This window comes from Martes martes (assembly GCF_963455335.1).
Source record: "Martes martes genome assembly, chromosome: 8".
Lineage (NCBI taxonomy): Eukaryota > Metazoa > Chordata > Mammalia > Carnivora > Mustelidae > Martes > Martes martes.
This window is the reverse complement of record NC_137895.1, coordinates 94004945-94029581: the sequence shown is the minus strand read 5'-3', so window position 1 is coordinate 94029581 and position 24637 is coordinate 94004945. Positions and strand designations below refer to the sequence as shown.

Sequence of the window (24637 nt, the reverse complement as noted above, 5' to 3'; positions counted from 1 at the left end):
GAAATCACTGCCAACTGCGTGGAAGAACAAGGAAGAAAATGTAGTTTAGTTGGAAAGGCTGATTCTTTCCAAATGTCATCTCCTTATTCTCTCCCAGCACTAGTGTTGTTAAAATTGGCGGACTTGTGTAAAATGTAAGCAATTACAAGTTGTGTTTCTTTAAAAAAAAAAAAAAAGTTATCTTGTCTAAAAGAAATAAAGTGCAGTCCATCCTTAACCCTCAGATTTGGGCCTAGCAGAATTGCAATGGAAATCCTACATTCTTAAAACAATTCTGCTAGACCAACCTAACATCCTAATAATAGTAGTAGGAAGTTTGGTTCCATAGTTTAAGAAATTGTTTTTAAATCATTGTGGTAATCAAAATCTTTATTTGTGAACTGTGCGATGGTTAGCCATCAAAATCATATATTTTGTGTTAATAAACCTTAGTTTATTAAAAAAAGTGGAATTAGAGTTTTAGATTTTCTAATCTCTTATCGTGGGATGTCTTGTTTAATAGTTTTTTGGTTTTGTTTTTGTTTTATAATTGAAGAAGGAGATAAGGGCTTTAACCTGAAGCAGGAAGACTTTCAATTAGTTGTGGCTAATTCTGTTCAATTGCCTCTTGTGGAGGTCATGCTGCCTTATTCATGAAATGTGAATGGCTCTATTGACAACATATGGAACTGAACTGGAGGTGAACATGTATGAATAATAGAGAGATGAGAAAAAGAAAATGAATAGCTCTTCCTGGGGTGTGTTTAGAAATGCTTGAATGATTCACCGAAGTTAGCTTATATTAGTAGTTTTTCCTTGTCAAGTAGCTTAATGGGTCATGCCAGTGTACAATATATATTTTGTGTGTGTATTTGGGTGTCTTAAAAAAAACTATTAGTCTTGATTAGAAGTTGAGTTAAACCAAAAGGATTTTGATACCTATTTAAACATTGTCTTAAAAGTAGCTGACCTAATTAAGGATTTTGTTTTGCAGATAATTTGGTGGCACACTAAAAACAAATTACAGTTTATTTGGTTAGCACAATCTTTAATTACATTTCCGCCAGCAGTAAATTGTCTCAATACAAGTCCACATTCCTTAAATATATGTGAAAATAAGTTCCACTTGTACAAATAAGCACTAGGTCTGTTGTCAGAAGCCCCACTGTGATCACTCATTGGACAGCTCTGTCATTCTTGTACTTGTGTGACTTTTAACCAGCTTTGTAGTTGTCACCAAACCATGTGGTCTAAATTCTTTATTGTAAATGTTTCTTTTGTTTGTGCCTAAAGCTCTAGAGATCTCCTCTCTCTGCCTTTGAAAGAGGCAGAAAAACACGTGGAATTGGGCTTTAATTCTCAGTTACTCCGTGTTTGGAACAAGAGGCATAAGATAGCTGTTTCTTAAATTTTACATAATTATAAAAAGTATTTAGGTAGACTGTTACAGAGTTCAGAAGTAGAAAAATACATACTGTTTTTTCCCATATCTTAACTTTTTCTCAGGTAATTAAGATAGTAAACCTTTGCCTTAGAACTAATTTATGAGAGCACCGTTCAAGGAAACTATCTTTTGTATCATTTGTTGAATTTGCAAGTTAAAAAAAATTAATTTCTCTAAAATACGTGTGCATGTATTTTTTTCACTTTATTTAGTTGTAACTTATTGCCTTAAGAATCTCATGTGTGAAAAATTAAATAGTTTGAGCTGTAAAATAATATTGTAGTTCTTTCAAAGAGTGACTTGTAATACTTTAATGAAAGTGGCTTTTAAAACAGTGACTATTTGAAGCTTTGCTTACAACTGCCTTTAAAGGCAGACTTGAGTTTACATCTAGATTTTGTGCTTACAAAGAGTTCTGAACCCAAAAAGGAGTTGCTTGTTGGAATTTGTTAGCCAGAAGAGGGAAAAGTTGCTCAATTGCCAATGAGAGCTTAATGTATTAAAATCTCACTGGAATTTCAGAATTATTTATCTTATCACGTAGAAATGTTTGCATGAGCTGGGCTGAGGCGAAAGTCCGAAAGTTACTTTCTGCTGCTGTGGCTTCTGTAGTGTTCGCCTGTTATAAATCGTCTGGTCGGTACCAGAATTGGGGCTGGGGTGGGGGTCATGGTCCTCATGGTTTTCACAGCTGTTTTTCTATATTTTCCAGACTAAAACTTGAACGTAGCAGGCTGATTTATGAGTCACTTTGGATCAGTGTCTTAAAACAGCTACAGCCTGGCTTTTTGTTTTTCAGCTTTCCAGATTTCTGCTGAATTAGCAGCTCTGCAGGCCCCAGTGGGATTGATTAAGAAGCTGTGCTGGATTTGCATTTTAAAATTTGACTTGGAAGTCAGATTTCCAAATGCTAAAAGGAAGAAAATGATGGCTGGAACCAAATGTTATAAATTAATTATTTTCATATATATTTATTCGCTTGCTAATGTGCAGGAGGAAAGACATTTTTTCTACCATGTAGAGTTTGATTTTCCAGCATTTGGCCAGCTGAGTTCTAGGTAAATCGTTAACACCCCCCTGCCTTACCACTTATCCCATTTATTAAACTCACTACACAGAGTTTTTTGAAAAGGTTTCCTGGGGAAGATGTTCATACATGGGACTCTGAAAATGAAGAATCTTCTTTTCTTACTGAACGTTCTCGTGGGTTTAAGAAAATATCGACATTGTACAACTTGTTTTTAATGTGGTCTAGCCATAAAAACAATATAGGGAAGATTTAGGAAAATGTGACATCCTTTAACTGGAAAGTAATCATTTCTGAAACATAAACTGTATTAAACCCAAATTTAGACACATTAAAAGTTTCATGGCTTAAGTATTTAGCAGTAAAAGTCACTTAAGAGGTGATTTTTTTTTCTCCCACATAATGTGGTTTTAATAGTACACAAAACTCAGGAATGGAAGTGTGTTGCAATAACTAAAATATTTAAGGTTGCCAGCTCCCGCTTCTGGATCAGAAATGAGTGGTCTCCAGCATGTGCATACTTCTCGGAAGGCAGTTTCTCATTTTTAAAGTCTTTTGTTGGAGAACTCGTTCCATTACTGGTTGGGGGGGAAAAAAGTTAAACACCCTCTTTTCTCATAGGATTGCCTTACAAAATAATCCTTAAAATGAAGTGAAGTGTGGTTTTCGTTTTTTTCTAATTAAAAAGAAAACCACCTGTAATAAATGTAAATGCCAGATCGGTTCCCCTTTTCCCTTTAAACATTGAAACAATAGGGGATGCAGTTTTCTGCTGGTTCAATGTTCTTTCGTTAAGTGGATCCAAATGAGACTTTCTGTTGATTCAGGCTACCTCCCAGGTGAAGGACTCTTTCTGCTGGTTGTTTTTGAAACCCTGTGGGAAATCTGTGACTGTCTGTGGTGCTAAAAGCACACAGGTTTTGTTTGAATCCTAACATGAGCTGTTGGGCTCACGGGTTCCTTGATGAACTCCAGACGGACGTGAGCTGGGCTGGGAGGGAAAGTGTCTGGCTCCAGCGTGGTGAGCATGCACAGCAGTGGTTGTAATTGCAGGATTTTTATAGTTTAAAGACTGTGCCAGATTTTTTTTCATGTTATAACTCTACCAGAACAAATCTACTCATGTCTGTTACTGTCTGGTAGGTCTTTAGGCAAACATGTTTCAAATAAAACCTTTGCAGATTTTTTTTTTTTAGGTGAAATAGAGAAATCCAGGTTTATTCTCAAAACAAACATGAAAAGACTAAAAGGATCCCTGATTTCTCATTGTTCACTTTGTAGACTGGACAAGGTTATACTGTGTTTCTCTGGGTGTGATGTTTCTGCCTTTCATTTTTGATTCATGCTTTGCACCAGTACAGTTTGGTTCTCTAAAACGCTGGTTGGTTAAAAGTAAACACTGAAAGAATTCATTTGGTAAGGGTTGGTAAACCTCTTTGGAGGAGAGAGCTTTCAGCCATACTGTTTGTAAGTCTGCTTTTCAGTAGCTGTTCCAGCCTTTCACTTTCAATTCGCCACACGGCAGGCACACACTCAGTGTGTCAACACATAAAGGAATGTAAGCGAACGTTTACTGGGCTTTCTTTAACATTGTGGAGTCTTAAATGCCAAGATGGCCTAGTCTAGGAATATTGTATACGTAGGAGTTCTGTTTCACTTTTTTAAAAATAACGATGTCTTATGGAAATTGTTACTAAGTTCGATGAAGTCTCTAAGAAGCAGATTTATTTCGTGATTGTGAAGAAATCTGATCGTGGGTTCCTATATAGCCTGCGTTGTACGTGGTTTATGTGGCTTAAATTATACGTTATATTATCAGTTATTGAGATTTGGGGAATTCAGGAAAGCAGAGTTGTTGTTTTCGACTCTCTCAACACACATACACACAATGATACCTTCAGTAATTTGGTACCTAAACCCAGAGAAATAGGTGTGAAAAGTAATTTCTATTTTGTTTGCCTATAATAAGAACACCGATGCTTAATTTTATGATAATAATAAAAAGGTTTCTTTAGAGGTTTGAGTTTCAACAGCCTGCCTAATGAGCCACTTTTCATAGGCCATGACTTCATCATATCATGTTGGAGGTGAGGAGATGGTAGGGGATGGGGAGGGTGAAGCAAAACAACCAGTTCACAAAAGACCTGTTCACCCTTTGCCAAAAAAACATCTCCTAAAAGTCTGTGAGCTTAAAGCACTTGAACCTACCAGTCTCCTAAACTAATTTTGTCCTCAGAATTTGTATTTTTGAGTTTGGCAATATGGTTGCCATCTAGTTTGGGGATAGGATGAACCAGATCTTTCTTACATTGTCACTAGTGTCGATAGAGGTATTTCATAAATCCATTCTATCTTGCACATCATTAAACACTACTAGTGATTTTTGGAAACCACTTACAACTTGACTTTTTTGTTTTCTCATAGGGACTTGAGTCACAACAGATTATCTTTCATCAAGGCAAATTCCATGAGCCACCTTCAAAACCTTCGAGAAGTGTGAGTCTTACTTTCTATTTGAGATTTGAATAAAATATGCTATTTAACCATAAAGAACATTTGGATTGCAATTAATTAAAAAATTTTTAACTTGGGAGGTATTTTAAAATAATTTTATGAAGTTTTCACCTCTGTGATTTACAGATGATCTAATCAGCTTTTGTTTTTTTCTGTTTTTTTGTTTTGTTTTGTTTGGGCACTTAAAGGAAACTGAACAACAATGAATTGGAGACCATTCCAAATCTAGGACCAGTCTCAGCCAATATTACACTTCTGTCCTTGTAAGTGAATGTTAATAGGATTTTGCATGTATGCTTGCAGGGACCATGGGTAGCAGTTCCACAGTTCTATATGGGCTGGAGTAAAGGTCTTATGAACAAAATATGAATACTTCCTTCTGCAGATAATGGAGAAGGTTTTTTTTTAAATTGGTTGGCTTGTTTTTCAGCCTTTTTCTTTCCTAAATTTTAAGTACCATTTTAACAACACACTTTCCATGTTGCCGTTATTGCTGAACCGGTATCCCAGATTCAGAGAAGCTGCCTTCACCTCATAGAGACATGGGTTTGATTATGTCCTGCAGACTAGGACTAATTCTGGTCATTACTCAGTGGCCGACATGGGATCTGTGGATTAGGTATTACACAGTTGCTACTGGAGGGTGATCGGAGTTGTTTTGTGAGAGGAAGTAGGAGTTGGTAATAAGGCACTGGAGTATTCTCTTTTAAGTGTGGTGCCTGTAGTAGAAATCAACTCAGAAACAAACTCAGACTCAGAAACATCAACTCAACATATCAACTTTATACAGTTAAAATTAAGTATGTGATTGAAGTTATAAATACCATTGCATGTTGTTTTGCAAAGATGAGTTTTCAAATTAAAATTGTGCTAAATTTTCTGTATTTTTAAGACCTAACATGTCTATAGTCATGCACTGGAGATGTTTTGGAATAATTTTGACTTTTGGCACTTAAGGGTAGCATTTAGAATGTGCAGTATTTATTTCTAAAATTTAAGTAGCTTGCCACCTTAATCTTGAATAATTTAAAAGTATACCTAAGCCACCGAGGTTAAAATATTTTCCTTCCTTAAACCAGTTAAAAGCCCACCATTGTTGGTTGCTTCTGAGAAAGGTGTCGCAAGGGTTAAAATTATACAGTAAATTTCAGGAAAGCTGTTCAATTAATTAAAGTGATCACTACCCAATTGCTTACATCTGGTGATTTATAGAGGTTGGTTTTTACTGAGGGCCCAGGTCACCTAAGTCACGGGTGCAGCCGCTGTGTCTGCTTCCCTCTGTTTGAATAAGAACTAAGTGACATTTGATACTGATGTGGTTTTTCCAAAGATCAGAAACAGAAAGGAATGAAAAAAAAAAAAAATGGAGTCGGTATTTGACAAATAAACACTAAATTTCAAAAACATTTTAATGCTAGCATTAATACCTGTTTTCTTTGTCTTTCACATTTGCTTAAGAATTTAGAGTCTAAATGGAATACTGGTTTTGGTATCTGAAACAGCTTTAGCTATTCTCATTTGACCAATGGGGCCTTTCTAACTCCCAGGGAATGCTGCTTCCCCCTGCTGTTCTTACTCAGTGTCTTGGCAGATTCTGTCAGCATGTTCAAGAGAGTCTTGAGTTGAGAGTCATTGCATGCTTCATGGCTGAGAGGGTCCACAGTGGAGTTTTGGAATCTGGGTGGGGTGGAGAAAACAATCTTCCCTTTGCCTTGGTATAGAGTTGAAATCCTAAGAACTTGTAAGGAAATTAGAAACTTCTATTGGGAATAAATAACCCAGTGATTTTATACTTCAAAGCTTTCATTTATAATTAGAAAACCGAAATGCAGTCTGGAAAGATGGAAACCTTGCAAAATTTGAACTGTTTTCCCTATTTGCATTTGTTTCATTTTAGTGAGTGCTAAGTAATCTTTACTGACCTTGAATAATCTCACTTTTCTTTCTCCTTAATTTGTTGCATTGCATCTGACCAGGGATTATTTTGTTCATTTTATGTAATGGTAGATACTACTTATTACCGAGATTATGTAGTATCTGCAGAGGGTTATTTATGTGATGAGACTGCTAATTCAATATGGGTTGTGAAAAATTGTCTTCATACCTATGAAATACGTTGAAAATGTATTTCTCTGGCTCTTCTACAATTGTTTTCTCCTGTAGGTGTCTTTGGATATTACAGTACACCATCATTGTTTCTGAAGCACCATTAATTTCTGTCTTGTGTTACATAGGGTAGAGTATTTTCTTTTATATAGAAACACATGAACATCAGAGCTAAAAATTGGTACTTAGGTTCTGAAATTTCAAAAGAAATTGTTCAACTATATACCATGGCTTAAGTTAGAAAATTTCCATGGCACCATGGTTAAACACCATGTCATTCCAAGCAGCTCTCAGAGCTGTTTGACTTTTATTTGATCAAGGGTTTTTTATTTTTTTTGTTTTGTTTTGTTTTTTAACATTTTGTGGAGGGAAGCTGATTTTGGGGGTCATTTGCACAAGTTAAATCATTTGAAAATATGTTAAAGGAAAGGAAGAATCAGTTGGGATCTTGAGCAGAAGATTTAATGTTGGTGCTCCATCCTGTTGCTGCTATGAGCAGTGGGGACCCTTCCCAGCTGGAGGCAGGGAAGTTTACCTGGTGAGAACCTTCCTCCTTGCTCATCTTCAGCAGCAAATGGCACCCCATGTCCAGAGATGTTCATCTCTGATAATGTTCAGACCACTTCTGATAAAGTCAGTGAAGCCTGGAAAAGTACCAGGGTCTTGGGGTACCAGGTGGATGAGCACTGAACTCCCCCATTAACAGAGCTCATCTCTCACCTTTTTGGGGATCCGTGAGAATGCAAACGACCTGAACAGATTTGCTTTCCTTTGAATCCCACCTAGCATGATCTCAGAAGTCAAGCCCCTGCTAGGGGCAGGACATGGTTTGTGGGTTTTGTTTGGCTTTGTTGTTCTTTTTTTTCCTCTATTTTGTAGCCTTGCCAGCCAGGATTCTATACTTTAAGGGAGGAAATTCATGAGGTTTGGAATGAACATATAGTAAAACTGTTGCCCTTCCTGTGAAGTGGCATGAGCCACGCAAGCATGGGACATTTTTGAAAACTGTGACTTGAGTTAGGACAGGTTTGAATCCATGAGTCCTATAACATTATTGTTGAACAAGAGAGTTCTCATTGGTCATTAAATAAAGCTTAGGTCTTAGTCTTGACATTGATGGTTTATATAATAGCGCCCAACATGTAAGTACTTATCTACATGTTAGAATTGAAAAGATTTAGGTCCCTGAATGTCAAAGGAGTACCCCGATTACTTGTCAAAAAATGTAGATTTCCTGACCCTGTCCCTAGAGATTCTGAATTAATGAGATGGGGTGGGGCCCGGGAATGTCCATTTTAACACATCTCCTTTACCACATCTGATTAGATATTGCATAAATATTTCTGGAACTACTGATAAACCCCAGTTTGTTAGAATCAAATAAGCCTTTTCTCATTATTTCTCATCTGAAAGGTAGAGCATTTCTCCCATATCCACCATGATCTTCATAGTCTCTAATTTTTCTGAAAATGGCAATGTCATCCTTCCAGAGTGATTATTATAAATATTGATCACTTTGCTGTTAGGACCCCAAAATGTGAGTTCTGCCAATGGACAGCCAATGAAGAGATTTAAAACAGGGTAAGGTGATCAGTTTTGCTATTTGACAGTGTCATTCTGGCTTTAGTGTGGAAGATGTGCTAGCGGTGGCCGAGGGTGGTATAGAGAGGGCAGATCACCGTGGGGTAGGAGGGAGGAACCACCAAAGGAGCCCAAGAGTGATGACAGCATTGTGTCACTGCAGCAGAACAGTGATTAAAGCAAAGCTCAAGTTGGATGGCTTAGAATTATTTGCTGCCTCTTCCCCTTGCTAGGTTTGAGATCTTCGTCAAGTTACTATCTGAGTTTCCTTATCTACAAAATGAGAATTATAACAATGCCCACCTCATAGGGTTGTTGCGAGGATTTGGAAAAATAATGCAGATAAGACCATTGGACATATGCTGAGTGCTCAATGACTATGAGCTGTGATCATGATGATGACGATCATGCACTCGAGTGAAATTCATTGAATAAATGAGCAGGGCCAGGCTCTGTTTTAAGGGCTGGGGACACAGCAGTAAACAAACCAGACAACTTGCTCCTATGAAGTTTCTATTCTAGTGAGGAGTAAAAGAACAATGAGTAACAATTTTTTTTAAAAAAAGATCACTTCAGTTTCTTGATACATGCTGTCAAGGGAAAGGGAGGAGGACCAGAAGAGCCCTTTAATGTGGTTGGGAAAGGCTTTTGAGTATTTACCAAATCCTTCAATGTGCTTGGGTACTGGTCTAAGGTGGAGATTCAGCAGTGAACAGACAGATGAAATCCTTGCCCTCACAGAGCTGCCTTCTCATGGAAGGAGAAGGTCAAAAAGTCAAGTAAAAGGTGTGGTCAGAAGGTGGTGAGTGCTGGGAGGAAAAAGCAGTGAGGAGGCAGAGGGGTGTGTGTGGCAGAATAGGGGTTGACAGTTTTAAATGGGGATGCAGGACGGGGCTTGCTAGGAAGGTGACATTTGAATCGGGGAGGGGGGAGGTAAGGGTTGTGTGCAGCATCCTAGGGGTGAAGGTCATCTCCTTAAGCCTCCCCTACCCTCTCCGGGTCCATCTTGCCTCTTATATCCAACTCTTACATGGCAATGAATGAGTTTGTTTCTATTTTTCTCGCATGCTATACTTTGGGGCTTGTGGCTGACTCTCATTTTCCCCAGCACTAAATGCAGGTGTATGGCATATAGCTGGTGCTAGGTATAACAATTAAGGAATATTTATGGAAAGCCACTTGCACTTAACATTATCCAGGCAGGTGTATTCGTCTATGCTACTGGCTAAAACTTTACAGTGGAAACAAAGCATGTCTATGTTTTACTTAACTTATGTTCAGCTCTGCATGCATGGTAAATAATAGTAATAAATTCTAACAACAGCAACAATAATAAGTAAAAGAAAGAAGTGGTTTAAGTAGGGAAGGAATTCAGCTCACCACTCTCACCAGTGAACACGTGCCCTATAGTGTGTTTGAGATGGAAGTGTGTGGGAAATAAAAGTCCCCTTTTGTATTTGCCTTTTTCAGTTTTAGTATCTCAATACACCAGGGATGACGTTGGTCTTCAGAGATACAGATTTTTCATAGACCCTGTGTCCAGCACACATGTGAACTACTTTATCGGGTCCTAAACTAAAAATTCAAAACAAAAAACAATAACAAAATACAAAATCAATCTGTTCCAATACTGAAACAAAAAACTGGCCCTCTAGGACTCAGAGAGGGAGAGGGAAGGAGAATATGTTTGCATAAGAACACTTTGCTGGTGTTATAAGGGATCTTCCAGGGTGTGTTAGTGATAGATGTTTTCCCTCGTGCATTCCAGGTTAGAACTCAGGTCTCACTGAACTATCAGTCCCCTAAGAGGCCCAGGCCAGAATGTGGCCCAGAGGAGGTTCTCCTTCAATATCTGAGTGGACGAGAGGGAGGCCCAAGCTGGAAACAGGGCACACGTGTTTTTGTCTTGTCTCTCGCTAGTGTCTTGTTTGACCTCAGGCAGACTTAATTACCTCTGCTTTATCTGTAAGAGCAGTGGGAGATGTCTGCGCCTCTATCTCAGGTAGTTCCAGTACGGAATCGAATGGCATAAAGCACAGGTGAGGACTCTGAAAAGTGTGAGCCACAACAGTTGGATCCGAGAAGGACAGCAGGAGTTAGAAACCTTATCCTGGCAGCAGCAGGTGAGGGAGAGAGAAAGAACTATGCATCTGGACTGGGTTATCTGGAAAATTTTTGCTCTCTTCAAGTAGTTCAAAGAGTTGGTAAACACTCAGTTATAATTAATAACGGAGCAACATTTCTAGCCCAAGGGCTTGTGCGTCTATAAGGAGGATTTTGAGCTCTTTTGGGTGCCCAGCAACACCACCTACTATGTGCTAAGTGCTGGGGAACAAAGGAAAATAGAACGTGACCTCTGCCCTCAGGGGGCTTTGAATAATGAACAAAGGGAAGATGGACAATACAGACATGTTCCCCGTAGGATGATGCCCTGGATGATGGGGAGATGCCCAGCTGGGCCAGTGCAGAAGAGCGCTGCAGCTTCTGTGTGTATGGAGGGCAAGGGTGTGTGAGGTCTAGAGAAGGAAAGGACATGGGGTACATTGGTAGCAATGCAGTTAGGTATTTTAAAGGTTTGGGGGACTGAGTGACGTATTTCTTAAGCAGGGGAATGAAATGACTACATTTCATAGACGCACAGAATCATCTTCTCTCCTTGTTTTCAGGTAGTCATTAAACCATGTTCATTTTCAAAATCAAAGGCCATGAAGATAAATAATGTGCTTTTTTTTTATCATAAACAGTTATGACTTGCCACATACCTGCTATCCAGCCATCCTTAAAACTATCCCAACTCTGAGCCTTGCTCTATGTTAGGGCCATATCTTTCTTTGTCCCCACAAAAGGAAATTGATCATAGGGTGGGTGTCATATAAGTGTTGACTTGTATGTATGAAGTATGTATGATATGTGTATGATGTATGTATTATATATGTATGTCTGATGTATGCATGAATGAAAAGAGTGGGGTTGGGTGAGTGATCAGAAATCAGATCTGCACTATTCTCTTATCGATATATTGACCCCAGCACCGTATTAGGTGGGAACTTCATCCATAAGCACGCATTTTTCATTGAACTTTTCAAAAATCAGCCTAATAAAAAAACCGGGAGACAGTGATTTGAGAGACTATTGCTTGGTTGTATGGCACTGAGTTTATTTAAATAATTCATCAAACTTACTTTGTGATTTTTTAAAGCATATTGATATTTTAATAGTTCACAGCTCAGAGACACAGCATACCAGGAAGGCAAAGTGTTACATTTTCAAGTGATGATGTAGATAAGAATTTTGTAACTATGTGGTAAAGTTCAAATAGTTGTTTATTTGTTTTTAAACCAAACCTATGTAAGTCAGCTTTTGAAAGGAGGTTACCATTGCGTCATATTAATTAGGGAAGTGGGGAGAAGCTTTGGTCAACATTAGAATTTAAGTTTCTGGGGAATCAGGGAGCTTTGTTCTGATTAAGATGGTAAATCGCATCTTCACCCATTTGTTGGTATAGATGAGCCCATCAAATTTGAGCCCCTTAACTGAAAAGTTCATCCCCAAATGTATGCCCCACTGATGTGGACGAATGGACTAGTGTCTTTGTATTTAAAGGACATTGCATCAGAGGGCTGCAGCCTTCATCAGAATAAACAAACCAGACGTTATGGTGTTTAATGGGAATTAGCTCATAAAGCTCAAGTCTTACAAAATAAATACATAAACATCGTAATACGATAAGTTGTATTCTTTTATTGGATTTTAAAGTGTACGTGATTTGCGCATAAGAGTTTACTGTACACAGAGATGTATTCTCTACCCTCTATGTTTATGTTCACAATTAATCATAAACCAGTCCCCACAATACAAGTTTGCTGGGTGTTCGAACTCTCAATTTAGATTTGAAACAAATTTTAATCCTGCTGTGGTGCTTTCAACCCTTGAGGAATTTCCCACTGCTCTTAGGTCAAGAGTAGAATCTGTCCCAAGACTGCCAGTGGTCTGGATGATCTGAGTCCTCTTTTCCAGTGAGTTTCCTCTAGACTCCTTTCTCCCTTCTAGCAGTGTGCTAGCTTGTTCTGTGTCAGGCCCCATTACAGACTTTTCTCTCGGCCTACAGTACTCACCCTTGTCCAGCGTTGTTTTCTTATCACCCTTCCTTAGAGTCCACATTATTATCATACACGTGATGACATCTGTCAGTTGTGTATCTGTGATTCTTTCATGTCCCTTTCCCGCACCAGAATGAAATTTCCTAAAAGCTGAGAGCGTGTGTGTTTTCATCCCCGTGTGTTTTCATAACCCTAGCATGTAGCTCTGTGTCTGGCACCTGGGTGGTATGCACGGTTATTGAATGAATGACTCAATGAATAGCCCAGACCCAGTTAATATTGTATATAGTTAATTGTAGAAAAAACTATTCAGTTAACCTTTTTGTTTGTGCCCCTCCATATACACTTAAAAATCATTTTCATAACTAAAACTTGCTTTTTCCAAGGTAACAACATTCTTAGATATGACGTCGTGAACCAGTGGACAACTTTGTTCAGTGGCCATTCTCGGAGCCCATAAAATGGTTTTGAACTTGACCTTCCGGCATAGCTTGCCAGAAATTCTCCTGTATTACCAGTGTCTATCCTGAACCTGCACCATTTTCTCAGCTCTCCCTTCAATGTCATGCTAGCCATTTTGACTGCTGCTTTGAAGTATCAAGTGCAGCTTCTGCCAGAGACATTTCTATGCTGAGCCAAGCTTGTGCTGCCAAGACAGACAAAACAGTAACGTTACAGCCAGTTGCTTTTCATGATAAGGGTGGCAGGAGTCAACATGTCTCTCTCCCGGCCTCGTTCCTTTGCCTCCTTCTCGTCCTCATTTTAGTATCTCTGCCATCTTCCACAGATGAGAGGCTTGGGGCTCTAGTTGGGTAGAGAGACCAAAACAATGAAACAGGCTGCTAACCCGTACCACCACTTTTTCCCTTGGCTGAAAGTCACTTAAGTGCTAAATTCAAAACATGAAAGGAAAGGCAATTATAAGTATAAGCACTTCCTTTCTAAAATCACCTGCCTGACAGTCTCCCTTCCTCCCTGTGAAGCTTTAGCTGGCAGATAGAACAGTCTCTAGAACGAGGTTGAAGGCAAAATGAAATATCGAGGTAGTATTCATGCTGCAAGTACCCTACAGCACAGGATGAGCATGGTGTGCATTCTTGGACTGTCAGTTTTACTGTGCATGAGCAATTTTAAATGTTTTTATTCCAAAACAAACATTGGAATAGAATCAAAATGAGCATTTATTTTTTAGGAAAAAAAAAATAAGATGCTTTTTGAAGTTAATCACTAATTGCCGTGTAATCCTGCACAAGACACTGGCCTAGGAATAGAGGCAGTACTTTTTAAAGATGAATGGATGTTTACAAAATCAGGAAATGTAGTCAATTGTATAAATCCCTCTTTCTCTTATTCTTCTCCTCCTGTTTTTTTTTGCTTTCACTTCCTCACCATCATCCCCATTTATGTATCAACTAAAGGATGAGAGGAATTAGCAATGGTTTAGTAGATTGTATAACTGGTCAAAACCAATTTTTTTGTTGGTTTTGTGTATCTGCTTGCAATCCTGGTAACTTAGAATAGGAAGAGACATTTCTCCCTATGGAGAGATTTCTGGAAAAAAGAAGTTATCCAGCCTCTCTTTGAGCCTTTTCAGGGACAAAAGCTTACTTCTTGGTGACACACTGTTCCATTGTGAATAGTCCTAATTACCGAGACTTTTTGTTAAGCTGACCTCTTCCCTTACCTTTACCTATTGTGTCAGTTCTGTGTGTTGGAAAGAATAACTTTGTTATATTTTCTGCAAATTAATACCTATAAGTCTTAAAATTCAAGGTTTTCTTAAAGCCTTCTCTTTTTCCTGGCTCAAATCCCAATTACCCTTTCCTGTGTATTACACAGTCTAGACCAGAGCTTTGCAGTGGCACTTTCGGCAGTGATGGAGATGTTCTATATCTGTGCTGTTTCCTGTGGTAGTTACTAGACACATGGATATTGAACACTTGAAATATGGCTAGTGTACTGAAGAATTCCATTTTTTTATTTTATTTCAATTAAATTTAAGTAGCTACACATGCACAATGCAGGTCTAGACTCTTAAAGTCCTCCCATATACACTTCATCTGACATGACAGTGTAAAATATGGCACCCAAACAAGATATGCTAAGCTAAATAAGTCTGTCAGAGAAAGACAAACACCATATGATTTCACTCATGGGGAATTTAAGTGACAAAAACAGATGAATGGGGGCAAGAGAAGGAAAAATAAAATTAGATAAAATACAGGGAGGCAAACCATAAAAGACTCTCAATGATAAAGAACAAACTGAGGGTTGCTGGACAGGAGGAGGTGGAGGGATGGGGTAACTGGGTAATGGGCATTAAGGAGGGCAGTTGATACAATGAGGAGTGGGTATTACATGCATCTGATGAGTCACTGAATTCTGCCCCTGAAACTAATAATACACTATATGTTAACTACATTGAATTTAAATTTAAAAAAATATGGACATAAATGAAGCTTAAAATTATGTTAGCCTTTAAGGACCATGTTGTATTATTGGCTCCTATCGAGCTGTGGTCAGCCAAGCTCCCCAGGTCTATCGTCATTTTCATAGGAATTGCTTTCACATAGGCCTTTTTAAAATGATTGATTAAAAATTCAAAACACTGCCTTATCCCAGCTTAATTTCTCTGGTTGCTTCTAGACCATCATTTTAGTACGTTGAAAGGTTTGGGATGCTGATTCATCTAATAGATGCACTGTACGTGTAGTTCTGTGACATTTGTACTTGATTATTCCCACCACTGTCCTTGCTCATACAGATGTTGACCCCACAAGGGCCACAGTCTGACCCAGTCACAGCCACTAGCAACTTCCTTTTTTAAAAATTTTAATTCCAGCATAGTTAATAGTGTTATATTACTTTCAGGTGTACAATTTAGTGATTCAACAGTTCCATATTACCCAGTGCACATCAAGATAAGTGTACTTTTTATCCCCATCATCTATTTACCCATCCCCCACCCACCGCCCTTCTGGTAGGCATCAGTTTGTTCTCTGTAGTTAAGAGTCTGTTTCTTGGTTTCTCTCTTTTTCCTTTGCTCATTTGTTTTGTTTCTTAAATTCCACATATGAGTTAAATTATGGTATTAGTCCTGCTCTAACTGACTCATTTCCCTTAGCGTTTTATACTCTAGCTCCATCCATGTCATTGCAAATGGCAAAATTTCTTCTTTATGCCTGAGTAATATTCCACTGAGTGTATGTACATCTGTGTGTGTATATCATCTCCTTATCCATCTATCAATGGACACTTGGGCTGCTTCCATAATTGGCTATTGTAAATAATACTGCAATAAATATAGGGGTACATGTATCCCTTTGAATTAGCGTTTTCATATTCTTTGGATAAATATCCAGTAGTATAATTAATTACTGGATTGTAGGGTAGCTCTATTTTTAACTTTTTGAGGCACCACCACACTATTTTCCACGGTGGCTGCACCAGTGTGCACTATTCCCAATAGTGCACAAGGGTTCCTTTTTCTCCACATCCTTACCAACACTTGTTGTTTCTTATGTTTCTGAATTTTAACCATTCTCACAGGTGTGAGATGCTGTCTCATTGTAGTTTTGATTCACATTTCCCTAATGATGAGTAATGTTGAGCATCTTTTCATTTGCCTGTTGGCCATCTAGATGTCTTCTTTTGATAAATGCCTGTTCGTGTCTTCTGCCCATTTTTTAATTGGATCTTTTGGTTTTTGGATGTTGAGTTATATAAGTTGTTAATATATCTTGGATACTAACCCTTTATCAGATAATGTTGTTTGCAAATAACTTCTCCCATTTGGTAGGTTGTCTTTTAGTTGTGTTAATTGTTTCCTCTCCTGTGCAGAAGCCTTTTATTTTGATGTAGTCCCAATAGTTTGTTTGTTGCTGCTTCCGTTGTCTCAGGAGACATACCTAGAAAATGTTGCTATGGCTGGTGTCAGAAAAATTACTGCCTATGTTCTCTTCTAGGATTTTTATGGTTTCAGGTCTCACATTTAGATCTTTAATCCATTTTGAATTTATTTTTGTGTATGGTAAGGAAAGTGGTCCAGTTTCATTCTTTTGCATGTTATCTGTCCAGTTTTCCCAACACCATTTGTTGAAGAGGCTTTTTCCTATTGCTTATACTTACCTCCTTTTTTGAGATTATAATTGACCATATAATTGGTGTTTATTCCTTGTGTCTGTTTTGGGGCCAGTACCATACTGTTTTGATGATTATAGCTTGTAGGATATCTTGAACTCTGGGATTGTGATACCTCTAGTTTTGTTTTCTTTTTTTAAGATTGCTTTGGCTACAAGGTCTTTGCGGTTCCATACAAATTTTAGGATTATTTGCTCTAGTTCTGTGGAAAATGCTATTGGTATTTTAATAGGGATAGTATTAAACTTATAGATTCCTTTCAGTAGTATAGATATTTTAATAATATTTGTTTTTCCTATTCAAGAGTACAGAATATCTTTCCATGTTTTTGTGTTGTCTTCAAGCTCACTTGCCTGTCTGATCATCATCACCACATTATCCATGTCTTTTTCACAAGAACAATTTAAATACTTGGTTAAATGTGATGTTCTTCGTCCAGTGGTCTGTGAACCATATCAGAAAATAAAATAACATTAATTTAACCTGATGTGTTCATACAGAATTAATCTTCTGCATGAGAACTGTTTATTAATTTGAGGTTCAGAATAATGATGTGTTTTCTGGTTTGTACTATCATCTTGAACGAAAATCCTTTATATAGGCTAATTTTTCATTAAAATATACAAAGTTGAGTTGGGTGAATTTTTGGGTAAAAAAATTACAGTAGCTCTTTTGAGGGAAGGTTTTGTGGTTTATTTTGCTTTTTAGAGAAAAACCGTTTTATTCATTGATTGGATTTCTGTTGAAGACTTCCTATTAAGCCTAGTGGGCTGAATATATTCATTTAACTCTGCTCTTTCTTAAAACTCCCTTAAAATGGAATGGAGGTCTAAAAATACACAGAGAGGAACAAAGATAAAATAGGAAAGAAGACAGTCCAAATAAGAAATATCATAAAAATTTTGCAAGCAGATGAACAAATTATAACCGACTTAAAAGAGAGAAAAGGGAATGGATCCCAAAAGCAGCAACTTGGTTGTTTTGTTTTGTTTTGTTTTGTTTTGTTTTTAGCAGAACCATTCTGAGTTCAGAAATTCAAAGCCTATAAGGGTACAGGGTAGGACTGAAATTGAGGGGAAGGTTAAAACTCTTTTATAAGAAGCAATGAGACCTCCAAGTTTCTCCTCTATACTCATCCTCCAAAACTCAAAGCCTAGTGACTGACATCAGCAGAAGATTATAAATTACCCTCTGGAGAGTTGAAAGACTAGGTCTTTGGGACACAAGCCAAGCTGGGCAAGGAAGGGATGAGGATTGAGGGTAGCATATTCTGCAATCAGGGAAATTAAATCTTATCTGAACACCTCTCTGCCACCATGGTGGGACTCACCAGTCAACAAGTCTATTCTGCACACAGTCCTTAGTAAGCTTTTGAGTGTTTTTTATTAAATATGAATGGTTAGCCCAGTGATCGCCAGACTTGTATAGATGTTTCGAATAAGATCAAGTGTCTACGGAGTGTCTGGGCGGCTCAGTCAGTTAAGCATCTGACTCTTGATTTCAGCTCGGGTCATGATCTCAGGGTCAGGGGATCAAGCTCCATGTCAGGCTCCATGCTGGGTGTGGAGCCTGCTTAAGATTCTCTCTCTCCCTCTGCATCCCCCTACCCCTCTTCTCCCCCTCTCTAAAATTAAATAAATAAATAAGATCAGTGTCTGAAATAAATGGGAAAAGAGAACCAGAGACAGTGGAAGGAAAAGGGAACCTCTGGAAAACCTAATATGTGCAGAAAGAAAAGAGATATGATAGCCACAAAGCAAGTAAAGAATGGTAAATCATTAGTAATAATAATAAGGAATATTGAGAAAATAAGGATGAACTTTTAAAAGTTAAAAATATAGCAGATTCTATAAAAGGTAACAGAAGTGTCAAAAGAAAGTTGAAAACTTTATCCAAAAGAAGAACGGAAAGACAAAGGGATGGAAAATGGCAGAGGAAAAAATGAAAAAAAAGGAAAGTCAGGCAGAAATCTGTTCCCTACCTTATTGGAATGCCACAGAGATATATGTGGAAATGGAAGGGAGGAAATGATCAGACAAACAAAAAAATATCCCAGAACTAAGAAATACACATTTCTAGGTTGAAAGGCCCTACTGAGTGCCAGCAGTTGAAACAAGGCCTACCACTGGAGATAATACTGGGCAGTCTCAGAATACCAGGAGTAAAGTGAAGTTCTGAGAGGAGGAAAACAATAAAACAATACAGGTGACCTGTGGGGGTTGACAGTGGTTCTCCTCCTGTGTTGCCAGTGACATCTGTATCACCTGGGAACTTGGTAGAAATGCAGATTCTCAGGTTCCATCTAACCTGCTGGAAGAAGCCCCTGTCCTCTGGCTCTAATGTCTGCCCACGTTTGAGAAGCATGGAGATAGAGAATCAGAATGGCTTCTGGCTCTTCTGTCAGTACTTCCATGAATGCTTTTGATAGGGTAAAACAGTGTCTTCAAAATCCTAGGGGAGAGTGACTTCGAAATTCTGTATGCACTCAAACTGTCAATCCTATAAAGACATTTTGAAACATGGGGGCTGAGGGGAGCACCTCTGTTCATGGTTTCTTGGAAAGCTAGTGGAGGATATGCCCCAGGAATAGGAGGGAGTAAACCAAGGGTGAAGATGGGCAGTCAGGCAGTGGGGCCCCCGAAAGAGGTCCCCCCCAAAGCAAGGCCAGGTTCTGCAAGAGGCTCCATTTTCTACGTAATGTTTGCCTGAAGCCTTTCTGGCAAATCTGATCTTCTGCAGAGCTTGTCATCCAAATCCAGAATCACAGCTCCTTAGGCATGCCTGAGATCGTTGCATTCAATGTCCTCCTGCTTGACAGGTGAGAAAATCAAGGTCCACAAAGTCTAGTAAATCAAAATACAACCAAGAAGAGAATCAAAATCCCCTTGCTAGGGAACTATTGTTGGAATTGCTGCTTCAACAAAATGGCAGTTTTGCTTTTTTTTTTTTTTGGCTGGCAGCTGTAATGGTCATCCCATTTTCTGACGTACATATGCATTTTGAACCACACTTCAGATAAATCCTTACCAGCCCATCTAAAGCTCAATCTGGAATTTCTGGATGAAGCACTGGTCACTTATGGTTTCAAACCCATTCACTGAACCCCGAGTTCTGGGGGATCAAAGATGAATTAGTCTCTCTGTTCACAAGCAAATCACAAGCCAGGTGGGAAATGCAAACTCACAGCTGAACTGTAACAATGGTCTGGCATATGAAAAAATGTATAGAAAGCCTCTGCCTCAAAGAGAAAGGGAAAACTTCTAAAGTTTACGAAATTTGGGCACCTGGGTGGCTGAGTTGGTTAAACGTCTGCCTTCAGCTCGGGTCATGATCCCAAGGTCCTGGGATCAAGCCCCACATCAGGTTCCCTGCTCAGCGGGGAGCCTGCTTCTCCCTCTCTCTCTGCCTGCAGCTCCCCCTGCTCGTGCTCCCTGCCAAATAAAGAAAATATTTAAAAAAAACAATTTACTAAATTAGAATTAATTTTTATTGTACATAATTAAATTATTTCAGATTAAAATACTTGTTCAGTAAGTCTCTTTGGCATCTTAAATTTTAAGTTATTCACCCTTAAATTTCTGTTTCCATAAAGAACTAAACTGAATTTACGCTTGGGAATCCAAAAGGGTGGTTTTCTTTGTGATGAAAATGGGTTTTTGACCCCTATTTCTTTTTTCGTTTTTAACCTGTATTCTAACTGGCCCATAAATAGGGCCCTGATCATTGTAGGATGTTTGGATTAAAGTATTATGGCCATCTTTATTCATGTTCTTGATCCAAAAGGCAGTTATAGTCTATGTTGACCTGGCTTCTAGCTGACAGAATGGACTCTCTGCTCCTTACAGTGCCCCATTTGCTGTTTAGTTTCGTTAGTTCTTAGTCAAGAATCTTTCTCCTTGCAAAAGTTTCCTCAGTTGGCTTTATTCTTTGATGCCACAGTACCAGGGGACCAGTCTGAACATGTGTTCTTTTAATGAAACTTCTTAATTATCTTTTTTAGAAAAAAGATGAGCAAAGAGAGTTTATTTTTATCTGCATGGGAGAGGTTCTTTTGCTTGCCAAGTCTCTCTGTTAAAAGAAGCCTAATATTATGGGGTGTTAGTTATTCCAGCCAAGGTGGTTTTTAAGGAAGCATTTTGTTGGGGGACAAAGGTTATTGTTGGAAATGTAAGTGACCTTTAATGTATTTGCAAAATGTAGTGTTTTCTTTAACAACTTGTAATTCTCTTATAAACGGGTGCTGAAGTGGTTGCTTGCAAGTTATATATAGAAATCAGTATTTCCTTGGGACCGGGCTGACTGTCCCAGTCAGTACAGTTAATATGCCTTCTCTGTAGAATGACTACAACTTCAGCCATTTGTTAGCTACACTAACTGAATTGGACTCAAGGGGTGCGATTAGTGATACATTCTAAGGAGGGAGGGCATTGCAACATACAAAAAATGGTTTCAAAGTAAGCTTCACTGCCCACACCTTCGCTAAATGGTCAGTGCCACTCACACATAACCTCTTATATGCACATCTTTCTTCACATATCACAGTGGCAAAGGCTTAAGCTGCCTGTTATCATCTGTAATAGGTAGGAGACCATTGAAACTATTGACAGGTATTTCTTATTCACCAAGAAGCTGCAGTGTAATTGGTGCAGGAATTCCAGTGTGGAAAAAACCTGATATTCTAGTTCCTCACAAAGAATATCCCACTCTCCTTTTAGACTCTGGAAATAAACTGACACCATTTTTATGCACTTAAGAGTCCATGAAATTCTTTTGAGACTCTTATGCTTTGTGGAGATAGCAGTGAGTCAGAAAGTAAAACCAATCATCATCTTACCGAGTGATCATGTCACTAACCTCATAACTTTTATTTTGCTGTTATAATTTAGTCCGGGTTTATATTCAGTGCAGGCATTCAGAGGATCAGAACAACTAAACACAGTCTTATCTATGGGAATAACACACTTGTCCGCTTTCCTAGTGACAATAGACATTAAAATGGTCAGGAGCATCTCACACCTGAGCCAGCTGGGATCCCAGTCTGCACCCCATGCTTTAGAAGCCCTTCCATGTCAGCAGCATGCACAGAAGTGGTAATGGAGAGTGGATGGGAACTTTAGTGGTGCCAGACTGGGTTCCACTGTCCAGAGGCTCCAGAGCTGGAAACCTGAGCCTGTATGTCAGTGAGGGAGAAAAGCACAGCCTGTGCTCTGGGGAACCAGATGCAGAGTACTACTTCACCCCAAAAGTGGATCGCTGGGCAGAAGGTCCTTGTTATTCCAACAAGGTCCTCTGCACCCCCTGTGCTCCTGTACCTGGTCGTGCCTGTGTTTCCCCTACCAGTGTTTCTACCCAGTACTGCCAGAGCACACTTTTGTGTGATATAGTCACCCCGTTCTGAAATCCTCTGTCCTCCTCCCCCAGCTGATCTTGAGATAAAGGCCCAGTGCCTATGAGGTGTATAGGGTCCCACTTGACCTACATTCCTCTCCTCCTGGCTACCTTACTCCTGGACTTCATATCTCCCTTGTCTTCACCCATGAACTCTCTACTCCAGCCACAAGGCTTCCTTTCATTTCCTCAAAGGGAAGCCTTGCCTTCCTCATACTTGCTTCTGCTTGGAACGCTAGCCTGTCTTCTTGCCATGGGAGCTTTGCTGACCGTTGGCCACTCCTTTTTAGGAGGCTGTTCTTTCTTCTCCACTGCCATCTTATCACGGTGGTTATCACGGTGGTGACCCCTTCCATCTGTCTGCCTCTTCCCCCCACTAGAATGTAAGCTACGTATCCATTTTATTCCTTGGTAAATCTTCAGCACTCTCAGAGCAAATCTCACCATAGGAAAATGGCAGGCTATGTTTGGCTCTGCATTTTAAAGGTATTTGGCAAAGTCGGTTACAAAAGGGGAAATTAGCAACATCGTGAAACCATTATAGTTGGGCCCAAGAAGCCAAGGCTGAGTGACACTACCTGGGACTCCTGTTTTTCCTGTGGCCTCTCAGATGCCTGAGGGAACCGTCTGTGCTCTGACAGACCAAGCCCCCAGGTCTGTGTGTATCCACAAGGGACTAATTATACTTGACCTCGGCAATGATGTGACTATGGAACACCTTGTACTGTCAACATACACAGATGACCGAAATGTTCGCTGTCCTTTTGCGTTGGATTTGCACAAGGTTGCAATGCATTGCAAGGTTGCTGTGCCTTCCAATACTTCCAATATGACTTACGTATTGTGATTTTTGAACAATGGAAAGATGGTACTTCCACATCAAGTCATGGAAAAAAGTATTCACTCAGTTTGTTTGTTTGTTTGTTTGTTTTGTTAAAGCATTGCACACCCTGCCAAAAATATTAATTAACCACAGTGCTTTCGGTGTGTTCATCGGTTTTGGCATTTACCCATATTTGGAGAAAAATTAAAGCTGGAGTTGAATTGAATCTTTATCTTTTGGAAGCGGCTATCTGTGACCAACTCTATTAGAATTATGTTTATTTTGAGGGTTTTAGGTGATTAAAAAATCTTTCAATCTAGTTTTTAATGGAGTTGTCTCCGTTTTTAGAAACTCTTGCATGATACAGAGCAAGTTTGTTTTGTTTAAACTGGTACATATCACGTGGTTATTTGTCAGTCTCCGAGAGCTAATATGAAACTGGTATTTGGATTTAATTCAGTTCCATTAGAACAGAGTTAAAATTCTGTGATACAAGGACTATTATCCTGGCAGTTGTAAGGGATTTTTGTGCGAGGAAACAGGGCTGACAAAGAGGGCACTGTGCACGCTCCGTCTGTAACAGAGCACTTTCACACTGCAATTTAGGAAGTGTGCAGTTCAGGAAATTGCTGGCTTTGGCTGGAGCATACTTTAACTGCAAGGAAAATTTTATTCGTCACTCAAGTAATTGGCAGTTTTAATACCTTGTTCATAATTACTTAATAAACGAACATATAAACCAAAGATTGTAGGCCTGTTATCTAACTCGTGGCCTTATTTGACCAACGTGATAGACACCTGTGGGTCTCCCTCTCCCTCCCACAAAAAAACAGTTTGTTCCATTTATTGCAAAAATCTATAGCTGAGCATTTTCTTTGTGTTGTTAAATGTTAAATGTGGCTATACTAGCCTCACCAACCTGGGAGCCAAAACCAGATGCAGAGTTTGATGGGAGGTGGTGACTAGGGACAGGGGAGGGCAATGGAGAGAGGGGAGCATTTCAGGGTTACTCTGCTGTTTGTGGGAGGACATCCTGGTAATGCAAACATTTGGGTTATGTGTTTAAGAGAACATTTTTGTTCCCTAAAGTGTGGTTTTGTTTAACCCACACACCCTGACCCTAAGGCCCTGTGGCTTGTCTCTTGGACTAAATCCATCTCCGGGATCTAGAAATTGACTAATTGTCTCGCTTGCATTACCCTGTACCTCACAACTAGATCAAGGAGTTTATACACTGGCAAATCCAGATGTGGGAAATGGTCAAAATCAGAGGTCATGGCTGACTTGACTCTAAACAAAGTCTGTAAGACTTTATGGGAGACTAAGGGGCTTGATATTTGTTACTTGTAAATAGGACTGTTAAACTTTTTTTTTTTTTTTTTTTTACCTTACTATAATCACAGACAAATTCAGCTCTTAAGATACGCATCACCTATGCCTGTTACCTTGTATAGGATTACTTGAGAACATAGTTAGATTCCCAGATGACCTGGATCAAAAAACATGATTCCCTATAGTCCTTAAAAGTAACATAC

The 24637-nt window shown here is 39.0% G+C and overlaps 1 protein-coding gene across 1 annotated transcript in view; it reads left to right on the top strand.

Moving 5' to 3' along the window:
• The window catches only part of LRIG3 (leucine rich repeats and immunoglobulin like domains 3), a 47095-nt gene that overhangs the window by 1305 nt on the left and 21153 nt on the right, over positions 1-24637 (top strand). The window contains exons 2-3 of the mRNA XM_080810361.1: positions 4875-4946; positions 5153-5227. Coding sequence (XP_080666487.1) covers positions 4875-4946; positions 5153-5227 — 147 coding nt within the window. The remainder of the gene's footprint in view (positions 1-4874; positions 4947-5152; positions 5228-24637) is intronic.